Source organism: Hippocampus guttulatus, chromosome 8, assembly GCF_054856545.1.
Source record: "Hippocampus guttulatus isolate MCC_2025c chromosome 8, RoL_Hgut_1.0, whole genome shotgun sequence".
Classification (NCBI taxonomy): Eukaryota; Metazoa; Chordata; class Actinopteri; order Syngnathiformes; family Syngnathidae; genus Hippocampus; species Hippocampus guttulatus.
This window is the reverse complement of record NC_141268.1, coordinates 11605791-11630213: the sequence shown is the minus strand read 5'-3', so window position 1 is coordinate 11630213 and position 24423 is coordinate 11605791. Positions and strand designations below refer to the sequence as shown.

General features: G+C 41.4%; 1 protein-coding gene across 3 annotated transcripts in view; it reads left to right on the top strand.

Moving 5' to 3' along the window:
* Nucleotides 1–24423, top strand: part of syn2b (synapsin IIb) — a 53147-nt gene that overhangs the window by 4522 nt on the left and 24202 nt on the right. For all 3 annotated transcript variants that reach the window (XM_086117335.1, XM_086117337.1, XM_086117334.1), the window contains exons 2-3: nucleotides 23152–23209; nucleotides 24081–24172. In XM_086117335.1, coding sequence (XP_085973461.1) covers nucleotides 23152–23209; nucleotides 24081–24172 — 150 coding nt within the window. The remainder of the gene's footprint in view (nucleotides 1–23151; nucleotides 23210–24080; nucleotides 24173–24423) is intronic.

Genomic DNA, 24423 nt, shown 5'->3' with positions numbered 1-24423 from the left:
TTCATGCTCTTACCTTCCAAAACAACAAACTATGTTAGAAATCCCTCCTCTAGACTCATTTCTATCATTATTATACCATAAGATGTCATCAAACAGTGGTGCCATATCATGATAAATCACCAACGTTATCATCCATTATCTCCTTTTCAAACAGAAAAACAACTATTAATTGTAGTTGTGTCTGGCAGTATTCAATGACTTTATTTTAAACTCTTCCTGATTTTCTTCTGGGTGATGTATTAAAATATTATAGGGTGATTTATTCACTTGGGAGACTTTTTTTTTTTGCCCAAAGTGATTTACATTTAATCTCCTCAAAGTTTGAAAAGGTTAGTCTAGAGATTTAACAGCCAGCGGCAGAATTTGCGTTGTAACAACGTTCTTTTGACGTTTGTGGGGACTTTGATTTCCCCATTTACAGAAAAAAAAAGCTTCTTGCTAAGGTGTGCAAAGTACTCTGGGCAATCCATCAAACCAGTTAACGACCCCGGCATGGATTGCTTTCCGTCTTACAACCATATTTGACAGACAAACATTGGCATTCAGTCTTGTGTTTCAAGAGGAAATTGAGCCCGCAGTTAAGCAACACTAATGGTCCCAATTTTTCCCTCTAAATATTAGCAATGAGCTATGAGTCACTCACTCGCTAGTATCGACTGTGCCGTGCGAATGGCCTTTTGGGAACACACTCCAAAAAGAGAGGAGGAAGACGCAGAGACGAGCGTGTTAGATGTAGCGGTTACGTAACACACTCTGAGCCCGTAGGGTTGACGGGTGACGGAGAAGACAGCATCCAGGGACGTTCAAGGTGATTCTGGTAAAACGGGGGAGGGGGTCAGGGTGATAAACAAAACAGGCTGATAGTCTGTAAAACACCTTTTTTTTTTTTTAAATTGCATGTCACACCCACCCTTTCCTTTCCTCTTGCTGCCTCTGGGTGCCTTTCATCATGACAGTTGCTTTTTGTGCGTCTCCAGAGAAGGAAACTGCCGTTACCGTAAATGCTGCTTCTGCTGCTGCGGGTTCAGGAAGTGATGAAGTAATATGATAAGACGTGGTGATTCAGCAGTTTCAGCCCAAAGGCCGCATCTGTTCTCTTTCCTTTTGCTCTCCCAAACCAGGACTGCACATCCCCTTTGTACCCGTCGTCCTCTCTGCTTGATTTCTGCGGTATCTGCGTCAGCTCCAGTATGATTCCGTTTGCTGCCCCGCCGTGCGCGTTAGCGGCAAATAATTGGTGACTTAACATAATTGGAAGGTTTTGTAGCGGATGCCGCTCATTGCCCTGCAGTCCAAAATTTGAGTTTGAAAATGTTTTTTGTCAACAAAGACATTGTCTTACTAGGAATGTTGAGGGGGGGAGTAGGGGGGGGGGGGGGTTAAGTAGGTCTTTGCCACTTGGTCACCTGATTGCAGCTTTCTGTTAAAATGGCCTCACATTAGCTGCTGGTTTTAACTCCCTTGCGTTTCTACGCCCGAACTCCTGTCATACTTTATTCTCAGCGATCTCATCAGAGCTGTTTGTGTTTTGGACAGAACACAGTCAAGGCGGCGAGTTGCCGACACTTCACCGTGTGAAAGGGCACCCAGCAATTAGCTAGTCGGATGCATGATGATGTCAGCGCACCATCTGGTGCCATACAATGGACAAGTGACAATTACTTTCAACACAACAGGGCAGGAGAAGTTAGAGTCGGGCGTTAAACTTCACACTCTTGTCACATGATGGCATTCGCCTCTGTTAAATACGACCTCCCCTCATTCTGTGTCTGCAAGCTTTTGACGAATCAACGTTCCAGAGAGGAGGTGAGAAAAATGCCAGATTTTGGAAGCAATGTAAGAGAGGATTGCATATCGCTAGGTCTCCAAATTGCTTCTTTCACACAAAAATCCAGCAAGATTGCCTCATCAGTGTTGTAATAGAAGATCAAACAAGAAACTATCTTGGCTACCATTGAAAGTGAAAAAGGTGTATATTGAAACAGAGCACAATCAAGAACTGATGCAGTTGCATCATATTTCACCACAAGTAGACTTGGTGTTGAAAGGATTTAAACACGAGCAAGACCCTCACCACACAACTAATCGCTTTGTGTCACGCCGCACTCAACCGCTTATTACCCAGAGAGGTTACGTAATTTAAAGGGTGACGTTAGCATAAATTGATGCAGTTTTCTGATAAAACCAAATATTTCAAATATGGCTGCTGAGCAGATTCAACCAGATTGCACAGCTTTTTGAACGGCTTGCATGATGTACGTTTTTCTTGTCCCACTATTTATTCTGTGCGGGTCTTTGTGCTCGCTCCCATGGGCCCGGGCCATTAGTGAATGCAATGGCTGCGTTTAAGTCAATACTTACTAACTAATCAGCATCATTTGAAGGTTTTTTTTTTTTTCTTAAAGGTCTACTGCGGCCAGATTACCCGTTATTTGTTTACCTCCAGCCTTTTAGCTAATTTTGAACATGATAGGGAGTAGCCATTTTACTTTTTCACAACTGTACTTTGTTACAATTGTCAGCGGCGGCACATATATTACATTTGCTACATTTCACAAAGAGTAAAAATATAGGACTGGAATAATGATCTCATCTCAATGTATTCATACGTGTAGGCCTGTTTAGTTAAACATAAAGCTATTATTCTATCATTTTTCTTTGTTCTACCTATTCGTTGCTGGCATAGATTGATGAGCCTACATACTTTATTTTTTGGAAATAAACGAGAATTTCAAACACCTGGTGATCTCGCATGGCATACTAATGCCGCAACACAGTGATAGGGAATCACAAACAGAACACAGCAGACAGACAACATACATACGTTTTGATCACGAGTTTTGACTGCTAGCCAGTTGATGGCTCGGGCAGGAAGCTACCTTGGCAGTCGACAAGCTTCGCTCAGTGATTTTCTCCGTCAACCACTTCACAACTGGCGAGCATCTCTGACTATTATGACATTGAAACACTCGAACAATTCACACATGCAGAGTTAATCCTTTGGCGCTGCCTGGAATGCGGTGAAGTGAAGCGCGTGTGCATTTGTGAGCCTTCCATTTTCCGTAATTTCCGCAACATTTAAGGCACGTCCCTCCCTCCCCAACCTTTTGGGCGAAGTCAGAATTTTACAGCTTTTGGCCATTTGACTTCGAAGGTCACCTCATGCAATACTAATACAGCGTTAAGTACCGCACTTGCTCATCATTGCAAAATCAGTTGATTCGACAATGAGTTGGATCATTAGGTCAGATCAGTGGAAACAGACAGCAGATAATGCAGTTGTGTGTGTCTGGGTTTTTTTTTTTATCCAATATACAGAATGAGAGCTCTGACCTTTTGCAGAGTGCTGGGTATTGCATGAACAGACCTCTTCACTTCCCCTCTATTATATTCTCTCAAGGAGAGAGAGGGCAGCCCTGCATAGATGGATACGTTTGCTGCAAAAAAAAGCTGTGATTTATTTTATTTTCATTTAAGAGCAATTGAAATGACTCCGGCGGATCTCACGTCTTCTGTCAAGTAAGACCAGCGATAATAACATATTGAGGTATCTTTGTGGTGAATCACTGTAAAGGAGTGTTAAATCAACACGGTGACCTTTTCTCCCATCCCTTCACAGTTTAAAACATGTGGGAAAGGACAACCTTTGGCCTAACAGTACAAAGAAAGGCATCGTCCGGCTTTCTGTGCGGCGCTCTGCAGATAAAGCAGTTACCATGCATGAGGCGTACAGATACCGAAAAAGGCTGTAAAGCATACCGATCGGCCTCACAACCGCTGGTGTTACCATGGCAACAAGTAATCTTTTTCTCCTAAGTTGGACCTATGGTGTTGTCAGGAGACTGATCTCACGTTAAATTATTTCTTGATGATTGGAAAACAGAACAATGACTCACTTAAGGTTTTTTTGAAAAGAAATATGTTTTATATGTAGAGGTGCATCTCAGTAAACTGAAAAATCATTTTATTTCAGGAATTCAGTTAAAAAGTAAGTCTCATGTTAAATATGTTCACAAAACTCAGAGTGAAATACAGTCTTTTATGATTTGATTTTTAAAAATAATTTGTATTATTCTAACTTAGCCCAAATGGAACCCCAGATCTAAAAGAAACAAGACTAAAAAGAGTAAGAAAAGCAATACAAATAAATTTTAATAAAGAAATCAGGCAAGACTTTCCATCCATCCATGCATCCATCCATCCATCAATCCATCCATGTTCTCCCGCTTATCCAGAGTCGGGTCGTGGGGGCAACAGCTTTAGCAGGGAAACCCAGACGTCCCTCTCTCCAGCCACTTGTTCCAGCTCTTCCCGGGGAAACCCAAGGCGTTCCCAGGCCAGCTGGGAGACAGAGTCTCTCAAGCATGTCCTGGGTCATCCCCAGGGTCTCCTGATGGTGGGACATGCCCAGAACACCTCACCAGGGAGGCATCCTAACCAGATGCCCGAGCCATCTCATCAGGCTCCTGTCAACGTGAAGGAGAAGTGGCTCGACTTTGAGCCCCACCCGGATGACCGAGCTTCTCACCTTATCTCTGCGGAGAAAAAAACATTTCGGCCGCTTGTATCCGGGATCTCGTTCTCTCGGTCTTGACCTATAGCTCGTGAGTATAGGTGAGGGTTGGGATGTAGATCGACCGGTGAATTGAGAGTTTGGCCTTTTGGCTCAGCTTACTTTTATGAGTTTCACATTTCGAACTAAACTGAATAAGCAAATGACTTTTTCCAAATTATTCCAATTTATTTTGAATGCTCTTGCATGTGCTGTACTGCATTTGAAGGCAACACAGTGCACTTAGTGTGTCTTCCTCTCAATCTTGGCTTCATCCCTAATGTGTGGAAAGTCCTTGTCCTCTGTGTGCTTGCATGAGTTTTCTCAGTGGCTGATCCGTTGATGGATTGGCATGATGCGCTGGCATTTGCATTATAATCGTCTCAACTCATATTTTATGCAGATGAGGTCCCTCCAGTGCAACAAACCATGCTCCAGAAGCTTCATCGTCAGACTTAATCGTGACGGTTTAATAAATCAAATATGGCTGAAATGCCTGAAACTCCCCTACACTTCTGTGGCAAATGGAAAATTACCGCTCACAATAAGCAACTATAGCAACACAAACTAATTAGTTTCTGACATTCATGACCATATTCACAAAGTCCTTCTCGCTACGAAATAACAATTCAGATTTTTTTCAAATCCGACCTGGGCCTCTTTTGTATGCGGATATAAATTCGATATGTATGTGATCTGTCTGCAGTATTAACGCTCATCCACACGCATTTGCACTATACGTCATCAAAAGCTCACTCTGTGCTCCGTGCGTCTGGGAGAGGCTGCTCAGAAGATTCATGACAATGACCGTGAATCTGCAAATTTGTTTTGAGTAACAGTTGTTGTCTTTACATTTGACTTGAATTTAGTCCTTGAAATTAATGACTTGAAACAGGAAACTCAAAGCGAAGACATTGAGAAATGAGACATTGAGAGCGTTCCCTCATATCCCCAAAATATTTCTACCTCCTCCCGCCTTGCGACTCTGCCAATATAAGACAATAAAATGAGCTCCTACGCGCGGAACCATATTTACATCCGTAAACACTGAGGCAACACTGATGACATTTCAGATCACGGGCGCATTGCGTCAATAGTAGAAGTCACATTTGTTTTTGTAATGTGAATGAAAAAGAAAAAAAATAATTGGGTATCACTCCCTCCAGTGTGAGCCTAATAGACTAATTAACTAACTAACTAACTGAAAGAGTACCAGTGTGGAACAGTCTTCGGGGTACTTTCTTGGCATCAACTAAACATGTGACTTTTGCATCACATTTCAATCTTTTTTTTATGAAAATGTATTACAAATCTAACAGCATCACAAACGCACGCATAAACACACTTTGCTGTCCGGATTGCTATGGAGACATATTCATTAGGGATTTCAGATGTTTGTGTAAAAGCATATGCTGCACTGTTTATGCTTTGTCTTGGTAGACGTCAAAATGCTTTTTATGTTCTCATGTACATTCAATGTGCATCCAGCCAAGCCATCAAGTTATTCTCCTGCTACACTTCAGTACGGGTAATTTGATCTGCTCTGCAGTGGTGCAATGCAATTAGAAGACTGGGGCAAAAGAGATGCTCTCTTGTGCCGGCACACTGTATCTAATTAAGATTTACCGTATAATCTCTGTTGGTTCAATCTCAGGGGCAACACAATTGTAATGCCAGCGAGAATCCAGAGCAAAACAATCCATTCCAAGGCTCTGGTTAATTTCCACGTTGTTCTGTTAGTTTATTTTCCTAAACTCTTTTTAACACAATGATGGTGTCCTTGTTTGAGTAGCTTGTGAGCTCACCCCTACTGCTAATTTCTAAGTCTTTAGGTAAGCCAACATACATGTTTCTTGAACAGGGGAGGAAGCAAGAAAGATAGGATTTGAACGCTAAACCGCTGAACTGAGGGGCAGATCTGCGAACTACCAGCATAGAACATGCTGCCTTCAAAATGATCATTACGTTTCAGAGTATTAAACCGTTATTAACCGTAAAGGCGACCTTTTAACATCATGTCACATTCTCGACTGTCATGCAATTGTAAAGTGAAATTAACTTCTATATCATACAACTAAATAAACCCCCTACCTGCCAAACAATTTACTCTCTCAACAGAGTAAATGCTTTGATACTGAACTGTGACATTGACCGGGAGGATATCGTAGCAGGTGGTTGTGTCGCTTACTTCCATTGCTAAAAAGTTATTTTGGTCTTCCAAGAGTTTACTTCCAAAATTGATCCCGCTGTGTTGAGTGTAGCCGCCTAATAGCAAAAAGGTTTACTGCCTGCGGTCCTCCTAAATGAATTTTGAGCTTCTGCTTTCAGTCACAGAGCAAAAATGAGATGAAATCTGACCGTGTGTGAGCTGGAAGAAGCTCCCATGTATCCCCCTGTGCTTTCTTTTTTTCCTGCAGCATTACGATACAATCGATGTGAATCAGCACTGTTTGTTTTACTGGTTATCGGTGGGGGCATAAGAAGAGAGTAAGTAAGGAGGAAAATGAAAATGGAGCGACAAGAGGAGTCAGATGGGAGAGCTGTGATAATAGCGGAAAAGTCGTCAGGAAAGAAAGAACCAGAATGAGCCGAGAGGATGTTCAAATCTGAAAAAATCTCATTTCTAGACATCAAAAAACACTATTTTCTCCAACGGTCTGTCTTCAGTGTAGCGAATGAGAGGTTCTTATACATCAGCAAGTCAGATTGGTCTAAAGCCAATCTGAGCTGCACACGATTCACTATCGGCTTGGCCCACCCAGCATCAGCCCCCGGGGGCATTGTTTTACAACACACACTGGGATGCGAAGCAATTGCTGCATTTTAAACCTCTTGGGCAAACTGGAAAGGCTGCATTTCCTTCGTAGAATAGGCAAAACAAAGCAGTTAACCCTTACATGCACTAATAATGATAACCTGTAACCTGATAACATAATAGGCTGTCCACTGTAGTGACCGCTGTCCCTGAAAGTGTCAATATTGGACACAGTTAAGTATGTTTTTAAATTCAAATAAAGTGCATTTTCGTCAACAGATAAACATACACAGGGTCCTCAGTTTGTAACAGTCCCGACATTTCAAGGTTATGAAAGACACATGCTGATTGTCATACCAAATTACAGTAGAACGACTCCTGATTTTCATTTGACTGCTTTATATTCATATTTTTTTTTCGTACAAAAGGAGCAGAATTAGAACCCAGAAGCAGACATGACATGGCAGTTGAAAAGTGAAAGTCTTTATCTACGAAAAGCCAAAGTCGCGACAGAGAGCACGGCTGGATGCAGAAGACACGGAGGAGAGATGATCCCGGTAGAAAGCCCGACGTACTGACAACCTGTCACTGAGTAATCCAAGTTTGTGTGAGACATCAAGCCTGTTTGACAGAACAAAGCATAAAGGAGCCACAGCAACTGCATAGCAACTAAAACAATAAGGAAAAGTACCCCCCTTCAAGGGGCACCATCCAGTGCCCGACTCGGCTTGTGAGGCAACTCCTGGTAGAAGTTCAAAATTCGTGTCAAAATCGGAATGCAAAGGAAGAAAAGATAAATGAGGTCTAGAATGTAACAAAAAGATGAAACAGAAGTTTAAAATCCTGCGATTGGCTGGCAACCGGTTCAGGGTGTCCCCCACCTACCACCCGAAGATGGCTGGGATAAACTCCAGCACCCCTTGCGACCCTTGTGCCGATAAAGCGGATTGGAAAATGGATGGATGGATGGATGGATGGAAGTCCAAAACAACAAAAATGGAACTAAAGAAGCATAAATGAGACCCTGCCACCAATACTTGGGCCCCTTGAAATGCACTGTATGAAACTATCAGTTTTGTACCACTGTAACTCTGTTAAGCCAATATAAGAGCAGTAGCATCGGGAACACAGTCACACTCCCAAATCAGTAATCACTGATGTGTCATTATTACAATAGCTCAGAGAATTTGCTGTCCTCATGATGACTTTTATTAATGAGTAATCTGTTTGAAATATTGGTCAGCTGTTCTTCAACTGCACTCCTTCCCACCCGCCGCATTATCCCGCCGTTTTTCAAGTTGACATCCATTGTGCGCCGCGCTCATATTCATGCCGCAGGCCACATAAATCAAGGGTTAAGTAATTGAAGCCCCGCCGTGATAGCTGTCCTTAGGCTTGAAAACTCTCGATGAATCATTTCCATCGCACAAAAAAGACTAAGAGGAGAGGAGGGAACAATTCGGGGTGGCTGTTTTTCTGCCTGTATGTTTCCGTATGTGCGGCGGCGGCACGATGCCAGCGTGGGCGGCTTCACGCTGCCTGACTGCATTGCGTTCTTGTCGTCGTGATGTCCGTGTTTGCATTTCACCAACTACGGGGGGAGGCGTGAGGGAGGGGGTTTCACACGACATTACTCTCAATAAGCCCTTTTCACGTTAACAGCCCAAAAATAATCAGATGAGCCGACACTTACCTTAACGTGTGCGCAGCCAGCAAGTCGTGACTAAAAGAAAAAAATCTCCCTCCTGAGCCCTAAACACCCACATTCATAATCATTTACAGCTTGCTGAGGAGCTGCAGTTTGCACACTAAAAATGCTTACTGTAATTTCAAAAATCATATGAAACATTGAAGGATATGCCCCAGTTAGTCACATGGCAATACTTGCACGGTCATAAACACTGTAGAACATCGTAGAACTACTTTTCCCAAACCAAAATAGCAGCATCCATCAAAACATGTCAGCAGGTTCTCTGATGAATCAAAATGTGGATGGAGTTTTGGCACGTTTTGTGCTCCCTGTGCAGTATGAACCCTTTTACGCGCCCTGTAACCCGATAACATGATCAGCTGTCCACTGTCGTAACCGCGGTCCCGGAAAGGGTTAAAGATGATTTTGTGATATGACATCTTCAACGGGGATGCTCATCAGTTGACTCTGATGCGAGTGATTGCTCCACGATGTTCGTTTTTGAGTCTGCCTTAGGTTTGGTCATTTTGCTGCAATTTTCTGTAATAGCCCTTTCATTTTATTCCCATCTCATTGTCATGCAGCACAAGGCATACTCAGTTACCACTGCACTTTGTGTGTTTCATTTTATTGCTTCATATTTATGGCCTCGAAGTCTCGTTCATACAACCCCTGCTAAGACTTGAAATGTTTCCGTGAAATAAGAAACCATAGATTATTTTTTCAAATTAATATATAGTATAGTAAGTGTGGATTTTCTTTTCGCCGTTTCAGTTGATCTTTCATATTTTTGAGCTTATGTGGCAGTAAAATGTTCAAGTGTGGTACCATTAAATCGACAATATTATTGTCATTGTCATCCCGGTCATGAATTGAATCCTTTGCTGTACATATTCGTTTTTATGCTCTTAACATCAGAGTATACTCACACGGAGGCTTTAGATGCACATCATTGTCTTGTAGCCATTAAATGTGATGGGGAAATGAAAAATGAAAACACTGCAATGGGGAAAAGAGGAGGTTGCGAAGGAAAGAAGAAGCGGTGTACTGAAGCCAAGCAGCGAGAATGATTGCATCTCCTCCCTGTGATGTCACAAGGTGTTTGTGGATGTCAAGGATAATAAGAAATGAATGGGAGGGGAGGAAAACCTGCAAGGCACCGCTGCCGTTTGCCCTATTGCGATATGACGAGAAGAGGTTGTCTGAATTCACACATGGAAACAAGGCGAAAATGGGGAGTGGGGAATGGAAGTGTGTGTTTGTGTGTGCGTGCGCGTGTGTATAAGACGAAAGACAAGGGTTCTTACTGTACAGAAACAGAAAAGATCTACGACACGTGTCTCAGTGGTCCGACTGAGCACCAAGGCACATGACCGCCCCGGGGAGGCTGCTGCACTCAGCCATGTCATGATGGCTCAACACACACACACACACACACACACACACACACACACACACACACACACACACACACACACACACACACACACACACACACACACACACACAAATGACAGCAAGTAGAAGGGGAGATCAGGCCAGCATGCCACTTTTACATGAACGCCAAGGTATATGTCATACGGACTTCAGCCGTTGCATCCCTGCTGAGGTCCAAAGATAATAGACTGAAAATAATGCAATGGTATCGTAAAACCTAATTTGAAGACCCTGAAAAGTAAATTCTCAGCTACATTATACATGTTGGAAGATCATCACTTTATGTAAATAGAATTAAGCCAACCCTCAAAACCTACTAATTGTGGCCTTGGATGGTGAGTGTCTTTGCATAAATACCAAATACAATTCACTTACTTATGTAAATTCAGTTCTTTCATTACTGTCGTTTTCTCATATTGTACTGAAAAGCAAGGACAGGGGTGTGTGGGTCATTTCCAAGTTCCATTCATGATTCTTTGGTTATGATCACATATTTCCTCGATGCCATACATTTTCCATGATGGTGTCTTGGGGGGGGGGGGGGGGGGGTGTAAAAAACGGCATTTTTCATTTGGATGAATCTTTTGTCTTCCAAAAGTCTTGCAAGATTTGAAACGTTGAGTTGAATGACGCCCGACGATAAATAGAAAGACATTTTTTCCATACATAAGAATGATCCAAGATGGTCAATTCCAGGGGTATCAAATTCATATTTGTCACGGGCCACATTGTACTTACGGTTTCCCTTGGAGGGTCGTTATGAATTTTGGGAAACCATATAAATCTTTAATCACCTCCACATATTACATACAGTACACAGCACACATCAAATTGATGGATAACTATTTTAAAATCAGAAGTCAAGAATAATGACTGTTATTGTGGATTACATATGACAATTTGAAATTTTGGTTCAGATTTGAGCAAGCATCGTCGAACTTGACATGCATGATTTGCTTTCGCAGGCCACATAAAATGATGGGGCGGGCCAGATTTGGCCCGCGTGCCTCGACTTTGTAACCTGTGGTCGATTCCAACAAAAAATTGTGTTGGAGAGGAGGAGTTAAATTGCATCCCATGAACGCCAAACACAGTTCACTTTCGTGATATTAATGTTGTACTGACCACCCAGCACCGAGCTACGTGGACTGCTTCACTACATGGCAATAACTTTAATTTCTGGTTCTATGGTTATCACCACATTTTTGCTCTATGCCACCAGTCGTACCTTGGCAGAAAAAGCCAAATAAAAAGGAAAGCACTGTAACATAGTGGTTGAACGATTTAACCCACACTATGAAGTGAGATTTGCTGAAGTCTTGCACACTCTTGTAGATCTTGTTTCGACTGACTTTAAAGGTTCGACTTGAGAAGAAATTATCACAAATGTTTAGCTGTACATCTCATGTTCCATGTTAAAAACAAAAATTAAAAAAAGACTCATCGCCACCACAAAAACAACACCAATGGGAAGTCGATTAGTATCCGTCAGTTGTCGATGATTTTCCTGCTTCAAAAACAACTTCTCAACGATACAATTGGATGGTGCAACTTTATGCCTGAACTGAAAAACAAAACAAAAAACATGGCATCTTGAGGACATAAAGTATGCTGCTTTCTCATTCCACTACTGTCTCGTCTCCAACGTCCTCTCACGCTCTCTCTGTTGGACACTTTGAAAGTTGGAGTGAGCCAGTCAGGGGAAGCAGAGTCATCTGTTCAGCTAATTGGCAACTTGGAGAACAAGCTATAAAACCCAAAATGGCCCGGTGGTGGTGAAACTACCCCATTGGGTAGTTTTAAAAAAAGAATGCCTTTGTTGAGATGAAAACGATTTATCAACTCTGCATTATTTAACAACAATAAATAAAAAGGTCCATTTCCCTTCTACTAGGTACTCGATTGTCCATCTGCAGAGGTACAGGGTTCTATTCTGACTCCGGCCTTCCTGTGTGGAATTTGCATGTTCTCCCCGCACCTGTGTGGATTATCTTGGGTACTCCGGTTTTCTCCCACATTCCAAAACCATGCGTGATAGGACAATGGAACACTCGAAATTGTCCCTGGGTGTGTTTGTGAGCGCAAATGGTTGTCCGTCTATATGTGCACTGCATTTGGCTGGCAACCAATTCAGGGTGCCCCCACCTACTGCCCGAACACAGCTAGAATTAATCAGATCCAGTATGTCCTGCGACCCTTGTGAGGATAATCGGATCAGAAAATGGATGGAGGGATGGATGGATTGATAGGTACTCTTGCACATTACGAATCAGTGCAAGTCTGAGATTCTGGGGAAGAGTACTTCTTCGATGGCTTTACAGAGAGATTATTTTTGTTTCATGCTAGACTGGATGATCTCACCATCATGGTGTGAGTGAAAAATCTGTAATCCCTTAGTACGTTCTGTCCGAGCACATACAGGAGGCGGATCTTTGAGACTTAGCCAAATTGCAATTGCGACGCGATCTGAGATTGATTGTTTCCAAATCGGGAGCATGTGAACGGTATCATATAAATGTCTGTGCACAGCAGCAACTACGCCGCAACGCATGGCACAAGCTATCGTCAGGAGTTTATTTTGTGCTTATTTGGTGTTTTAAGGGTGTAGAAGCAGCATGATTTTTTTTATTTTGGTTGTGGAGTCAGTGGAGTGCAGTTTTGTGGACCTTATTGATAACAAGCAGTTGTCAGAGTACCATTTTCAGTCTTTTTAGTGATCGATTGACTGAAGACAAATAAACGTACTGCATAAAGGGACATTCAAGTCACGTCTGTCTTTAATTAAATTGTGGAAAACAAACAAAAAAAACGGAGTATTAACTGGAGCAGAATCCCAATTACGCGTTGAAATGCCGCCAATCCCCTCAAGCTCTATTTGCACTAACTACGGCATACATTTGGAATTTGAACTTTTGAATGATTATGTACTGCATAATATTTTGAATAACACCGCCGTAATTTCTTTCTCCTATGAGAAAATGTGTCACAGTTTTATCCGTGCACCTCATGACCATGAAAAATTGTCAACAAGAAATCAAGTAGAACAACCAGACCTGTTGTCAAGATGTGGACCATCGGGGCTGGATTGAGAGCATTGTGTGCAATGGCGCTTGAAGGCTGGAAAAGCTTTTTTCTCTTTATTGTCTTTTTGTTTTTTGGCAGTGACACTCCCTTGGTTCATTGAAATAATAATACAGTTCAAAAGCTTGTATGTATTTATTTTTTATTTGGAGGGAGCAACCCACCACACAACAACAGATGTTTATTCTCCATGTGGCTTCCATGCCAAAGAGCCTGCTTTTTTATGGTAACAACACGAATTAAGTTTGTTTTTTTAACCCATCTGACAAGGCTTCAAACCCAGGTGGAAGGGTACTACTCTTTCGTGTATATGCCATACAGGGCCCTCGGCACAGGTGACCCGTAAGTGAAGAGCCTCCACCAAGATAAAATAATGGGCTGATTAAAATGGAGCGCCCTGGTGTGCAGCTGTTAATTTCTCGGCCATAGCGACGAATTGTGTGATTGGTTTGGGTATCTGTTACATGCCCGTGGGTTCAACAAGTGCTAAGATAACTCACCACTGTCTCATGCACCCTGCAAATGGGATATAAAGGCACAAGGCTGATAGGAATGGGACTCCAGTGTGATAGGTCTTGGCGACCGAAACATAATGAACTCGCAGGCTTTTCAACCGCTGACAAACGGTGTTTAAAATTGGGATCGGTATGGCTATGTGTCGTTTCAGAAAGAAATCACTAACTTTTAAATAACAGCAATAACCTCTGACAACAACTAAAAAAAAAATCATCAAATGTTTTTCTTGATTAAAAAGTAGACTGACATTATCAAATGTCAACACTGAATATTACATTGCTGCACTGAACTGAGCGTTAGTTATTACTTTTTTCATTTTTGTGAGACACTTAGATTTGTGCTTAATTGAGGATCTTTGTCATCCTTGGTGCGAGGGAGGCAGCTGTTGTGTTCAAGCTCTTTTTTTTTTTTTGCATTGATGCCACTTTTTAAATAGAGTTTTAAATCTCACGCTCTCCCTCAAGTGCTTTCACGTACCCCCATTTCAGAACCTCTGTTATAAAGCAATCAGCAGCCCATGCTTGGAACTTTTTCCATCTCTACTGCTTGATGCACTGGGCTCGAGTGCTCCTTTTTTGGGGCCCTCTGAATAATCGCACGGCAAATTTGAACAACGCGCTGAGTTTCCGATCAGGCAGACTGAAACATGTGCTGGGATGTATTTCTGAATGGAGGAACACACATTTTGGTGACAGTTTGAGCTCTACTGTTCTTGATCTTGGTTTTTGTCCAATATATTTCCTCCCCAAAAATGTGACTTATAGTCTGGACTCCAGAGGATCAGTCACACCAGAGTTCGGAGTGACTTTGTGACTTATAGTCCAAAAAATACAGTATGTACACTTTATCAGCTGTATTCTTATGCATGGCAACAGAGCCATAGTCTCGCTTACTCTAAAACCTGCAAACCTTTTTTCCATCCATCCATCCATTTTCGGAACCGCTTTATCTTCACAAGGGTCGCGGGGGGTGCTGGAGCCGATCCCAACCGTCTTCGGGCAGTAGGCGGGGCACACCCTGAATTGGTTGCCAGACAATCGCAGGGCACACATAGACGGACAAGCATTTGCGCTCACAATCACAGGGACAATTTTGAGTGTTCCATTATCCTGTCACGCATGGTTTTGGAATGTGGGAGGAAACTGGAGAACCCAGAGATAATCTAAACAGGTGTGGGGAGAACATCCAAACTCCACACAGGAATGCCGGAGTCAGAATAGAACCCTGCACCTCTGCACGCCAAATTCACAGTGCACTGGCAAATTTTGAATCACAGAAAAACTGTTTGGCCCCATCACTCGGTTTCTGGAGGGTGTAAATCACAATTTGCTTCTGTTTTGAACAGTAAACATCAACTAGGTGCTTTTACAAAAATTACATCACTGGCATGTCGACAGCTGGCTCCGTTCATCCTGCTGCAGCGGCACACTGTCTCTGTGTGATATATTAATCTTGCTACTTCTACAGATTGTGCTTTGGTGTCCCGGGAATGCCCTTGTGCTCCAAATCAGCAAAACTACTTCAGTGAGTGCAGGACAGCATACTGCTGAAAATAAGCCCCGTTAGCCATGTTCATCTCTGAAGGATAAATGTTGTCATGTTGTTTTCATGGCATCTTGGTGGCACTTAAACGGTTAACAATCACATGCGTTTCAGACCTCCAAGGGTTTAATTGCAGTTCATGGTTGTCGTGTTGGCAAATATTCCCTCTGGAGAGAGATGATCAAGCTTTTAACGGCTTCGTTCTCTGCTGTGTTCACCAGCAAGTCGCTAGCTTCATCTGTTTGCTAATTGGGTCTGCGCGCAGTTGGGTGTGGACAGTTCCGTTTTTTGTGCGGTGTAGCGAAATGCTGCCGTTGGGAACACTTTGTCCAAAAGACTTCATTTTAATTTTCATAAATGCTGCTTTGTGAATCTCATTTATTGTATTTTCAAAAACTTTGTCATGTTGAAAATGACCAGTTATTGAGTTTTGTTATTGTTGAGCAATAGAGTATCACCGCAAATTAGTGTCTGGGGGGGGCTTTTCTTCACTGAACTGTTTTCTGAAAAGCACTGTGCTGATTAGGGAGGATGCCTTTATTTGCATGCATTTTTGGATTTATTCATCATTTCATAATAGTATCTCTATGTTTGTATAGATGTATACATTTTTCAATTTAGAATTAGATACGCTACAGCAGTGATGGGCACGCGGCAACTGACCATACTCTGAATTCCCTTGATTAATTAAGAGTAAAACAATAACATTTTTCTTTATTCTTTTATTTGCACGTGGTTAGAAACATGTTACCTGTATTGTAGTGGATGTGTTTGTTTTTCTTTCTATATTTTGTTTGCTTTGGGGTTTTGGGGGATGGGATGTATATTGGCCCAATACCTTCCCCTGGGAATAGCAGAGTTCCACTGTATAGTTTTAAATTGAAAAACTCGCCTCTAGATGGCACACATGGCTTATTTGCACTTGCACCAGGTTTTATGTAACCTGCCTAGACAATACATGCGAGTAGGCTGAATAATTTGGCGGGGATTTTGAGTGACGTGCGGGACAAACAGTACCTCAATAATACAACATTTTTGAGTGAGTTGATTTTTGTGAAAAAGTTAATGCACAAAATTAGTTCTCGCACTCAGTGTTGGTTTGCTGCTCGGCACTTTTGTGTTGTCCTTTTTTTATACACAAGAGCCCTTTGCACTGGAAAAAATAAATTGCAGCATGCGGCAATTTTTTGACTGTACAAACCCTTTATTGTTGAAGGCTGGATCTTTTATACATACTGTATATGCGGTGAGAAATGTATTATGGAAAATGAAATCTATTAATTGTACAATGATATACGTTGGTTCAATCAATTCATTAAATGCCTTGATTTCTTCAACAAAAGCCTGTTTTCAGAACTTTGAGGGGAGCCTTCTATGATTCCAGCCAATCCAAAGCGATTCTAGTGAAACCCAAATCAGACCAATATAAAAGACAAATGATTTTAAATCTTTTTGTGCACCTCAGTCCTCAGCCATTTATTGTGGAAAGTTCTTGCCATAAATGCTTTCAAAGGATGGCCGGCCTATCTCGCTAACATACCATAAATCTCCCACTCTTGCCTCGTAATTGTTACGATTCGGACAAGCCGAATTAAGTTTTGGACCCCAAAGTGTAGACGTCAACAAGGTCTCCGTTGCAAAAATATGTTTTTAATACAAAAATCGCCACGACTAAGAGATAACATAAAGCGCTGGTCAAAATAAGGACCAGAGGGCACAAAAAACAAACAACAAAAAGCGCTTGCATAAAAGGCAAGGGGGGGAAAATGAGGACCGCGAAGACAAACAAAAACAATGTATCAAACTACACGCAAGCGAACGCCAAATCACCAAATAAAATCCAATACTTACAAAACCATTGGTAACGAGAGTTCGAAAGCGAAACACGACGAGATCTAAAGCCAGAATAGTCTATGGGCATGGAAATAGCAAGGCATAAACAATACTCCCACAACCAGAAGACAGATTGCGGGTGCTTAAATACACAGTTCCATAATTGACAGATTGGTAGCAGGTGTGCAGCCAGCAAGTTCACTCAGTCTGCCACCTGCTGGCCAAACCCAGAACAGGAACATGGCAGTAATAAGCCGGCCGCACTCACACAGAAATATTAATTTGTGACTCATTTCTATCAGCCGCTATGCCAACAATGACATCAGCAGTTCTGGTGCCCTTGTCACTTTTGTACCCGTCGCCTTCAGCCCGTTTTAACGCGACTCAATTGCTTGTGGGTGATGGATCTATACAAGCGTATACAATAGAGGACGTGATGACACATTTGTTAATTAGAGGAGGGGCACATATCTGAGTAAACACAATCTTTTGAGACCAGCACGGTGATATTGGCACAGTGGTTATATATGGTTAGCATGTCAAATCTTGGGTCTGGCCCTCCAATGTGGAATTTACCTGATCTCCCCGCGCTTCCAGCAGTTTTCTCCACGTACTCCGGCTTCCTCGCGCACTATATGGGTTGTTTAGCTCAGAACAGGGAGGTTACGAAGTATGGAAAACAAAACTACAACGGGTCCTCAGTTTTTGACAGAGTCCCTTTTCCACGGCGGTGACCTGAATTTATGCACAAGTCAGGATACGCCCTTGTGTATCTCTAACCTACTATAGCTTTGTATTTAAGTCATAATTACGGAATGTATTTGGATGAAACCTTTTTGGAACCTTGTAAACCAAAGGACCACTGTAGGGTTTGCATTTGTAGACTACGCCTCTTTCTCTGCCTGCAAAGTGAATTTCTATTTGCCACAGTGAGTCACGTGCTCACCTTAGATTCACCTTGTTGAAAGATGAATCACGGTGCTCTTACTACCGCAATCAGAGAAAACGTGACTTTAGAGGTATGTGCTCCCGGCCGCTCGTGAGTTGTGCCTCTCTTTGTCCCCGTGATGGATTGTCCACCTGCTACAATTCTCGAAGAAATTTAATAATCATGGGAAAGTGGGGAAAAAAGGCACAAAGTGTACTCCGGTGTACCTGGGCGTTAACAGGCCTGTAAATTATCTGCATTCCAAATCAAATCCATATTTTTTTTTCTTTGTTCGTGTATTCAAAAGCTAAGTTTTCCATTAAAGTCAATAATATTTAGGATAGTTTATTCCAGTGCCAAGATAAATTTCACTGTTCTACACATTATAATTGACATATTTATGAAGGAGAAGCTTTACACTTTTTGGAAAGTCTGTGACTAAGCTGTCGAATCCGGTAAAGGTTATTTAAATGTTGAGCGAGGCAAAAAGAGAAATTAATTGGATTCCGAAAAACCAACATACTATAACGCGACTAATTTTGGGGGGAAGACAACTCATTTTACTTCCTCCTTTAAACATATGTTAACAGTTTGCTATTTTTTCTGCAGAAAAGCAGCCCGCCAAAAATGTACCTTATTTGTGTTACTTTTTAAATGAAATAAAACATGCAAAACACATGAATTTAGGGGACTTGTGTGTATACTTAGTATGCTAATAAACTACCTCTAAAATTTTAGTGGTGCTTGAGCTCCCACAAAAATGGGCTGCAATGTCTGTAAAACTTCCGTTTGCCAGAAATTAGCACAAGAGTTCAAATTATTGATTTATTTATTTAACAAAATCATTTGCGACCCTTTTTTTACTCTTATGTTACAAGGCACTGTAAAATGAATCGATTATCTATCCTCTTGCCTTTTCGAATGTGCCTCCCCTTCTCATCTCAGCAAACGAGGAAAAGCGCGTGCCGGAGGACGTGTTAGGGAGCAGCTGGGGGCGAAGGATACGTGATGGTGGAAACAAAGCAGTCAAATTATATGATGAGGAAAAAAGATGAAGCGTGTCTTCTAATTGCTCTCCTTTGACAACCACAACTTCACACAGCTCGCTTGCAAATCCCTCATTATCTGCATGCGGGAAGAACAATCAAAACCGCGGTCAGCGAAATCTTCCCTTGGCATGCTTTTATTTCTTTAGTCAAATACGGCCAATGGAAAAGCTAACACAAGCCTGCTCACTAAGCGTGTGCATCAGAGGGAATTCTTCTGTCCAATCGATGAGGTATCCCGCCTCGTCACTTGAAACCAATGGGTGCACCTTTTTCTGCTTCAGTCTAAGCAATGTACAGCGATGAGTTTAATTCGTTGAATGGAAATGCCATCATTCCCCACCCAAAAAAAAATTGCTTTTCATTAACAAAATAGCACTGTAGAATATTTTTTTCATAGAAATCTACAGTAAATACATACCTGAATAGAATGTAATGAAATTAAAAAGTGTTATTCACAATTCTTTGCTATAAATCACTAAACATTGTACTGCTCCTTCTGGTCCGTGAGCCTTGGCCAGAGACGGCGGTGGCCACAACTCAATAATCTGCAGTAATATGAGTCATATTTTCAAAAAGGATAAGAAATACATACCTGTCAGTATTGTAATACTGTCGGTTTACATGTGTTGCACAACCGATTGCATCCAAAAATACCAATGCTAAGTGGTGTATTGCCTTGCGATACACCAATGCTATTCATTCGCTAATTTATGGTGTTTTGCATTGTCTGTTAGCCTTAAGCAAAACATAAGACTACCTGTAGAGTAGCCGAGGCAGGTTGAGCAGTGGCTCATGTGCATGAAAAAGCACCATCCCCTCAAAATAGGCTGATTAAAGTACGAGTCAAAAAATGAAAATATTTGACAGAAGTGTGTCACCGACATCTTGGAACTGGAAAAAAAAGGCTGATTTCATATGCCCCCCCCCCCCACACACACACACAGACACACACTAAATTTGGTAATAATGATATCTAATTAAATAGTGCTTTCATGTTGCTAAAGCATCTTGTTTCACAGCTGCTGTTCATCCTGAGTCGTGACACACTTTGTTTTTGGAATACTAGCATGGTTGCTGAAAATACACACAGGTGTTTGGGGGCTCACTGCACCACCGCTTAAATAATTCAAGCAATGTCCTCACCCCAGGGAAGCTCACTGAAGCCAACATGGCTGATTTGAGCCTTGTGAAACAAGCGTGAGCAATCAGAGCCCTGCGTCTTTTCACTCAAGCGCTCGTTGAGTGACATTAAAGGACATGCGTTGCAATCAACAGTGACTCTGTGACGCTGCCATGTGGCCACACACATCAGTTTGACACGCACGTGGAACTTTATACACCAGCTTGAGCCCATTCAATTCATTATCAATTTATTTTCTTGGGGTATTGTATTGAAAAGTATTATAATACTTTTTTCAATTTCCTTCTCCATTAGTTCTATTTGAGATGCAAACAGCGGTACTGCTTCTTTAATCATATTGTGCATTCTCCTCATCAGTGCACATTCAAGTCAATGTGAAACTCCCACAAGGAAGAATGCGAAATTTTACCAGAGGACATGCTTAAGTCTGTCAAAAGCTCTCATTTCTTCAATGACATCCATAGATTTTTGCCATCCTTCCATCCTGCATCGATTCATCTGGTAGAGACCAAACACCCTTCCATGGCTGTCTCAGACTCCTGTTGTCGACCCCCGATCAAAATTGAAAGTGGGGCTGCATGCAATGATCCTGAAATTTGAGAAAACAGAACTCATCCAATCAATTTTACCAAGCACTGAGCTATTGACGAAATCAAAATATGCCTATTAATAATAATAAAGAAAAACAACTGCCCAATAGCATGCTGAAAATCCTGTCAGCCTATCCTAGCTGACTTAAGGGCACACTCCAGTCTGAAGGCCAACCAATCACATAGCACAAATAGACAAATAAGCATTCAGATTCGCACCTGTGGACATTCTGGGGTGAGGCAAACGTGCTAAACACTAACCACAGTGATACCCACTCCAAAAGCCTGAAAATAGAATGTTGCACTAAACTCAATTAAACGCATGGTTAGCTTTAAGTCATGAAGTTAGCTTATGAATTTATGGGTGCCATGTTTGGCAGGAGACCTTGCAAACTGCATTTGTGAATCTGTTCCATTCTCAACTTCTCCACTTCATCTAAGTTTGAACTCTTTTTGTGTATCCTTTTAACTGTATGTTTGTCATAAATAAGTGGCTCATGTGGTTTGTAAGTGTGACAGCTGTTTCTGCATGAGTTAGGAAAAAATTGTTCACTGCTTTTCATGAGTCTGCCGCATGCAATCACTAGTTCTTATAATAACATGGGACTCAGTATTGAACTCTGTGGGACATTACTTGCGATAGGCACTCTGAATTACCAGAAATATAGGAATACTTTGGGGAAACGTGTAAATCTACATTTCCAGTGTCAGATGCTGTATATTGATTTCTTCCAACCCCCCTCATCCTTGTGGTGTTTTTCAATCACAGATGTTATCATCCTAATGAACCACGTTAACGAGCAAGATGCCTCTCACCTAAGAGCTTTTATGGAGGGAAATATTATGTACATTTTTAATTTGGGCAGGTTGCCATGATTGCACAGTAACTTGTTAGTTTATATTTTCTAGTGCAGTGTAAAGAAAAGCACGGTTCGTAATAAGACATTATGAATCCACACTGTTTCAGGTGCATGTATATCAAAAAGAAGGGGGAGAAACAAAAAGCTTTTCCACCAACTGGCTCATGGTTGCTTTATTTAGACTCAGTTTGTTGGCTCCTGGTGCATGTAATGAAAGCCATCTGCGTTCCATTTTACGCCGCTCCGTAAAATAATAAAAATGTCCCAAGCAGCTTGGTCGGCAGCCTCATCTTCATCATCCACATCGATCTGCCTGCGTCTTTACTGTAATCTGTTCCTACATCCGTCTTCAGTAAAGTGGCAGCTAAATACAGGAAGTCAGCTTCCAAGGATGCTGTTTGAATGGACACGTTTATCATCAAGACCCCATTTGTCAATCAAATTGTCGTACTCACACTGTCTGAAATATTGTTTCCTTATATAGTGGTGTGAAAAAGTGTTTGCCCCCTTCCTGATGTCTTATTCCCCACCCCCATCATCAGTCAAATTTAAATGTTAGTCAAAGACAACACAAGTAAACATCCATCTATCCATCCATTTTCTAATCCGCCTCACAGGCGTGCTAGAGCCTATCCCAACTACCTTCCGGCAGTAGGCGGGGTAACACCCTGAACTGGTTGCCAGGGCACACATAGACAACAACCATCCGTGGTCACACTCACACCTCTGGTCAATTTAGAGTGTTCCTTCTACCTGCCATGTTTTTGGAAAGTGGGAGGAAACCGGAGTGAAACTGAACTGAAAATTGTAATTAGCCACAGTAAATTCATGATTTAAGAAGTGAGGCAAGTGCCTTTTCACACAGGGTCGGGTAGGTTATTTTTTTTTTTTCAGCTTTGTCTGACCTTTTCAATTCTTTGATGATCTTAAAAATTAAAGTTGGGAATTTGCAACAACAAAAAAAGAAGAACAATTTTAGAAGGGGGCAAATACTTCTTCTTCACATTGCAAATAGATATTTACTTCTGACAGAGAAAGTTTGCCGAATTAAATATGCACAAGCTGGCCTCCATTTTCTCTCTGATTATTTCAATAGGAGTGTGGGATGTCCACTAGAGGGGAGTGTGGACAAGTGACAGTTTGCTAATGAAAGTTTGTCCCTTCTTTTCTCTTTAAGGGCCAAAGTATTTCGGGGAAAGAAGATTTTTGGGGAGTATGACATCAAAGTGGAGCAGGTACTATAATCCCACTGAAGGGACACGACAACTGCTATTCCAACATCTATATCAACAAATATAGTAATAATAACACTAATAATACTAAAATAATAATAAAATTAATACGACTAATAATACATACAATACAATACAATACATGCTGATTTATATAGCGCTTTCACAACAGCTGCAGCTGTAACAAAGTGCTTAACTAAACAATAATAAATCATAATTGTCATTATCGTATTGAATACAAAATAATAATATGAAAACAAAGAAATTGCCTTGGGGAGTGGAGCAGGTATTGAAAAGGATTTAAATAACATTTACCATATTTTATCGGAATTAAAATATCTTTCTAATAAATACATATGATGTAAATATATCTATATCTACAGCATATATATACAAAATGTTTTTAAATTAAATATAATAGTGAATTTGATATGTATAATTCTATATATAATTGTTAGACAAACTTTATCGTTAAATATATCAATTATTATGTTTTGATCATTGAAAATCTTGAAATTGGTTTGTTGCTGATGAAAACTAATGAAATAATATAATTATGTTAAAATAATATATAAATGTTTTTATCCTTCACAGGAATTGTCGTAACATTTTCAAAACATTTATTGCACATATTTTTCCTGCAAGTACACACAAAAAAAGTTAATGTAATTTGTGGGAGCTTATGGGTTGAATCACTCAGTGAGCTAACGATATGAGGCCTTAAATCGGTGTTGTTCTGCTTCCCTGCACAATACAGTAATGCATGATGAATTATGTCTGCAGTCCGTAGCAAAGTATAACGTTGCTCTCATCTCAGTCTTACCGCAATGTGTGTTAATAATTTAAGTTCATTTTGTCTGCTGTCTCCCTGCAGGCCGAGTTCTCAGACATCAACCTCATTGCACATTCAAATGGAGGTTGCACCGTGGACATGCAGGTCATCAGAGGCGGTGTGAAAACGGCCAGGTGAATACCACGCACGCATCAAATCATGATGATCTTAGATTTGCACAGCTTAGATAGTTTCCCCCCTCGGAATCCTGCTGGTGGTAAAGCATGTCTTAAGAGCCCACTTCTCTAACCAACACAGGAAATGAGGGCACCAGTACTGCAATTATGTTTTGTGGCTGCTTGGTATGCACACGCACACTCTGTTTATGTTGAGTAGAGGTAGAGAAATGTTGAAGGGTGCGGGGAAAAGGGGCTTTGTTGGAGCA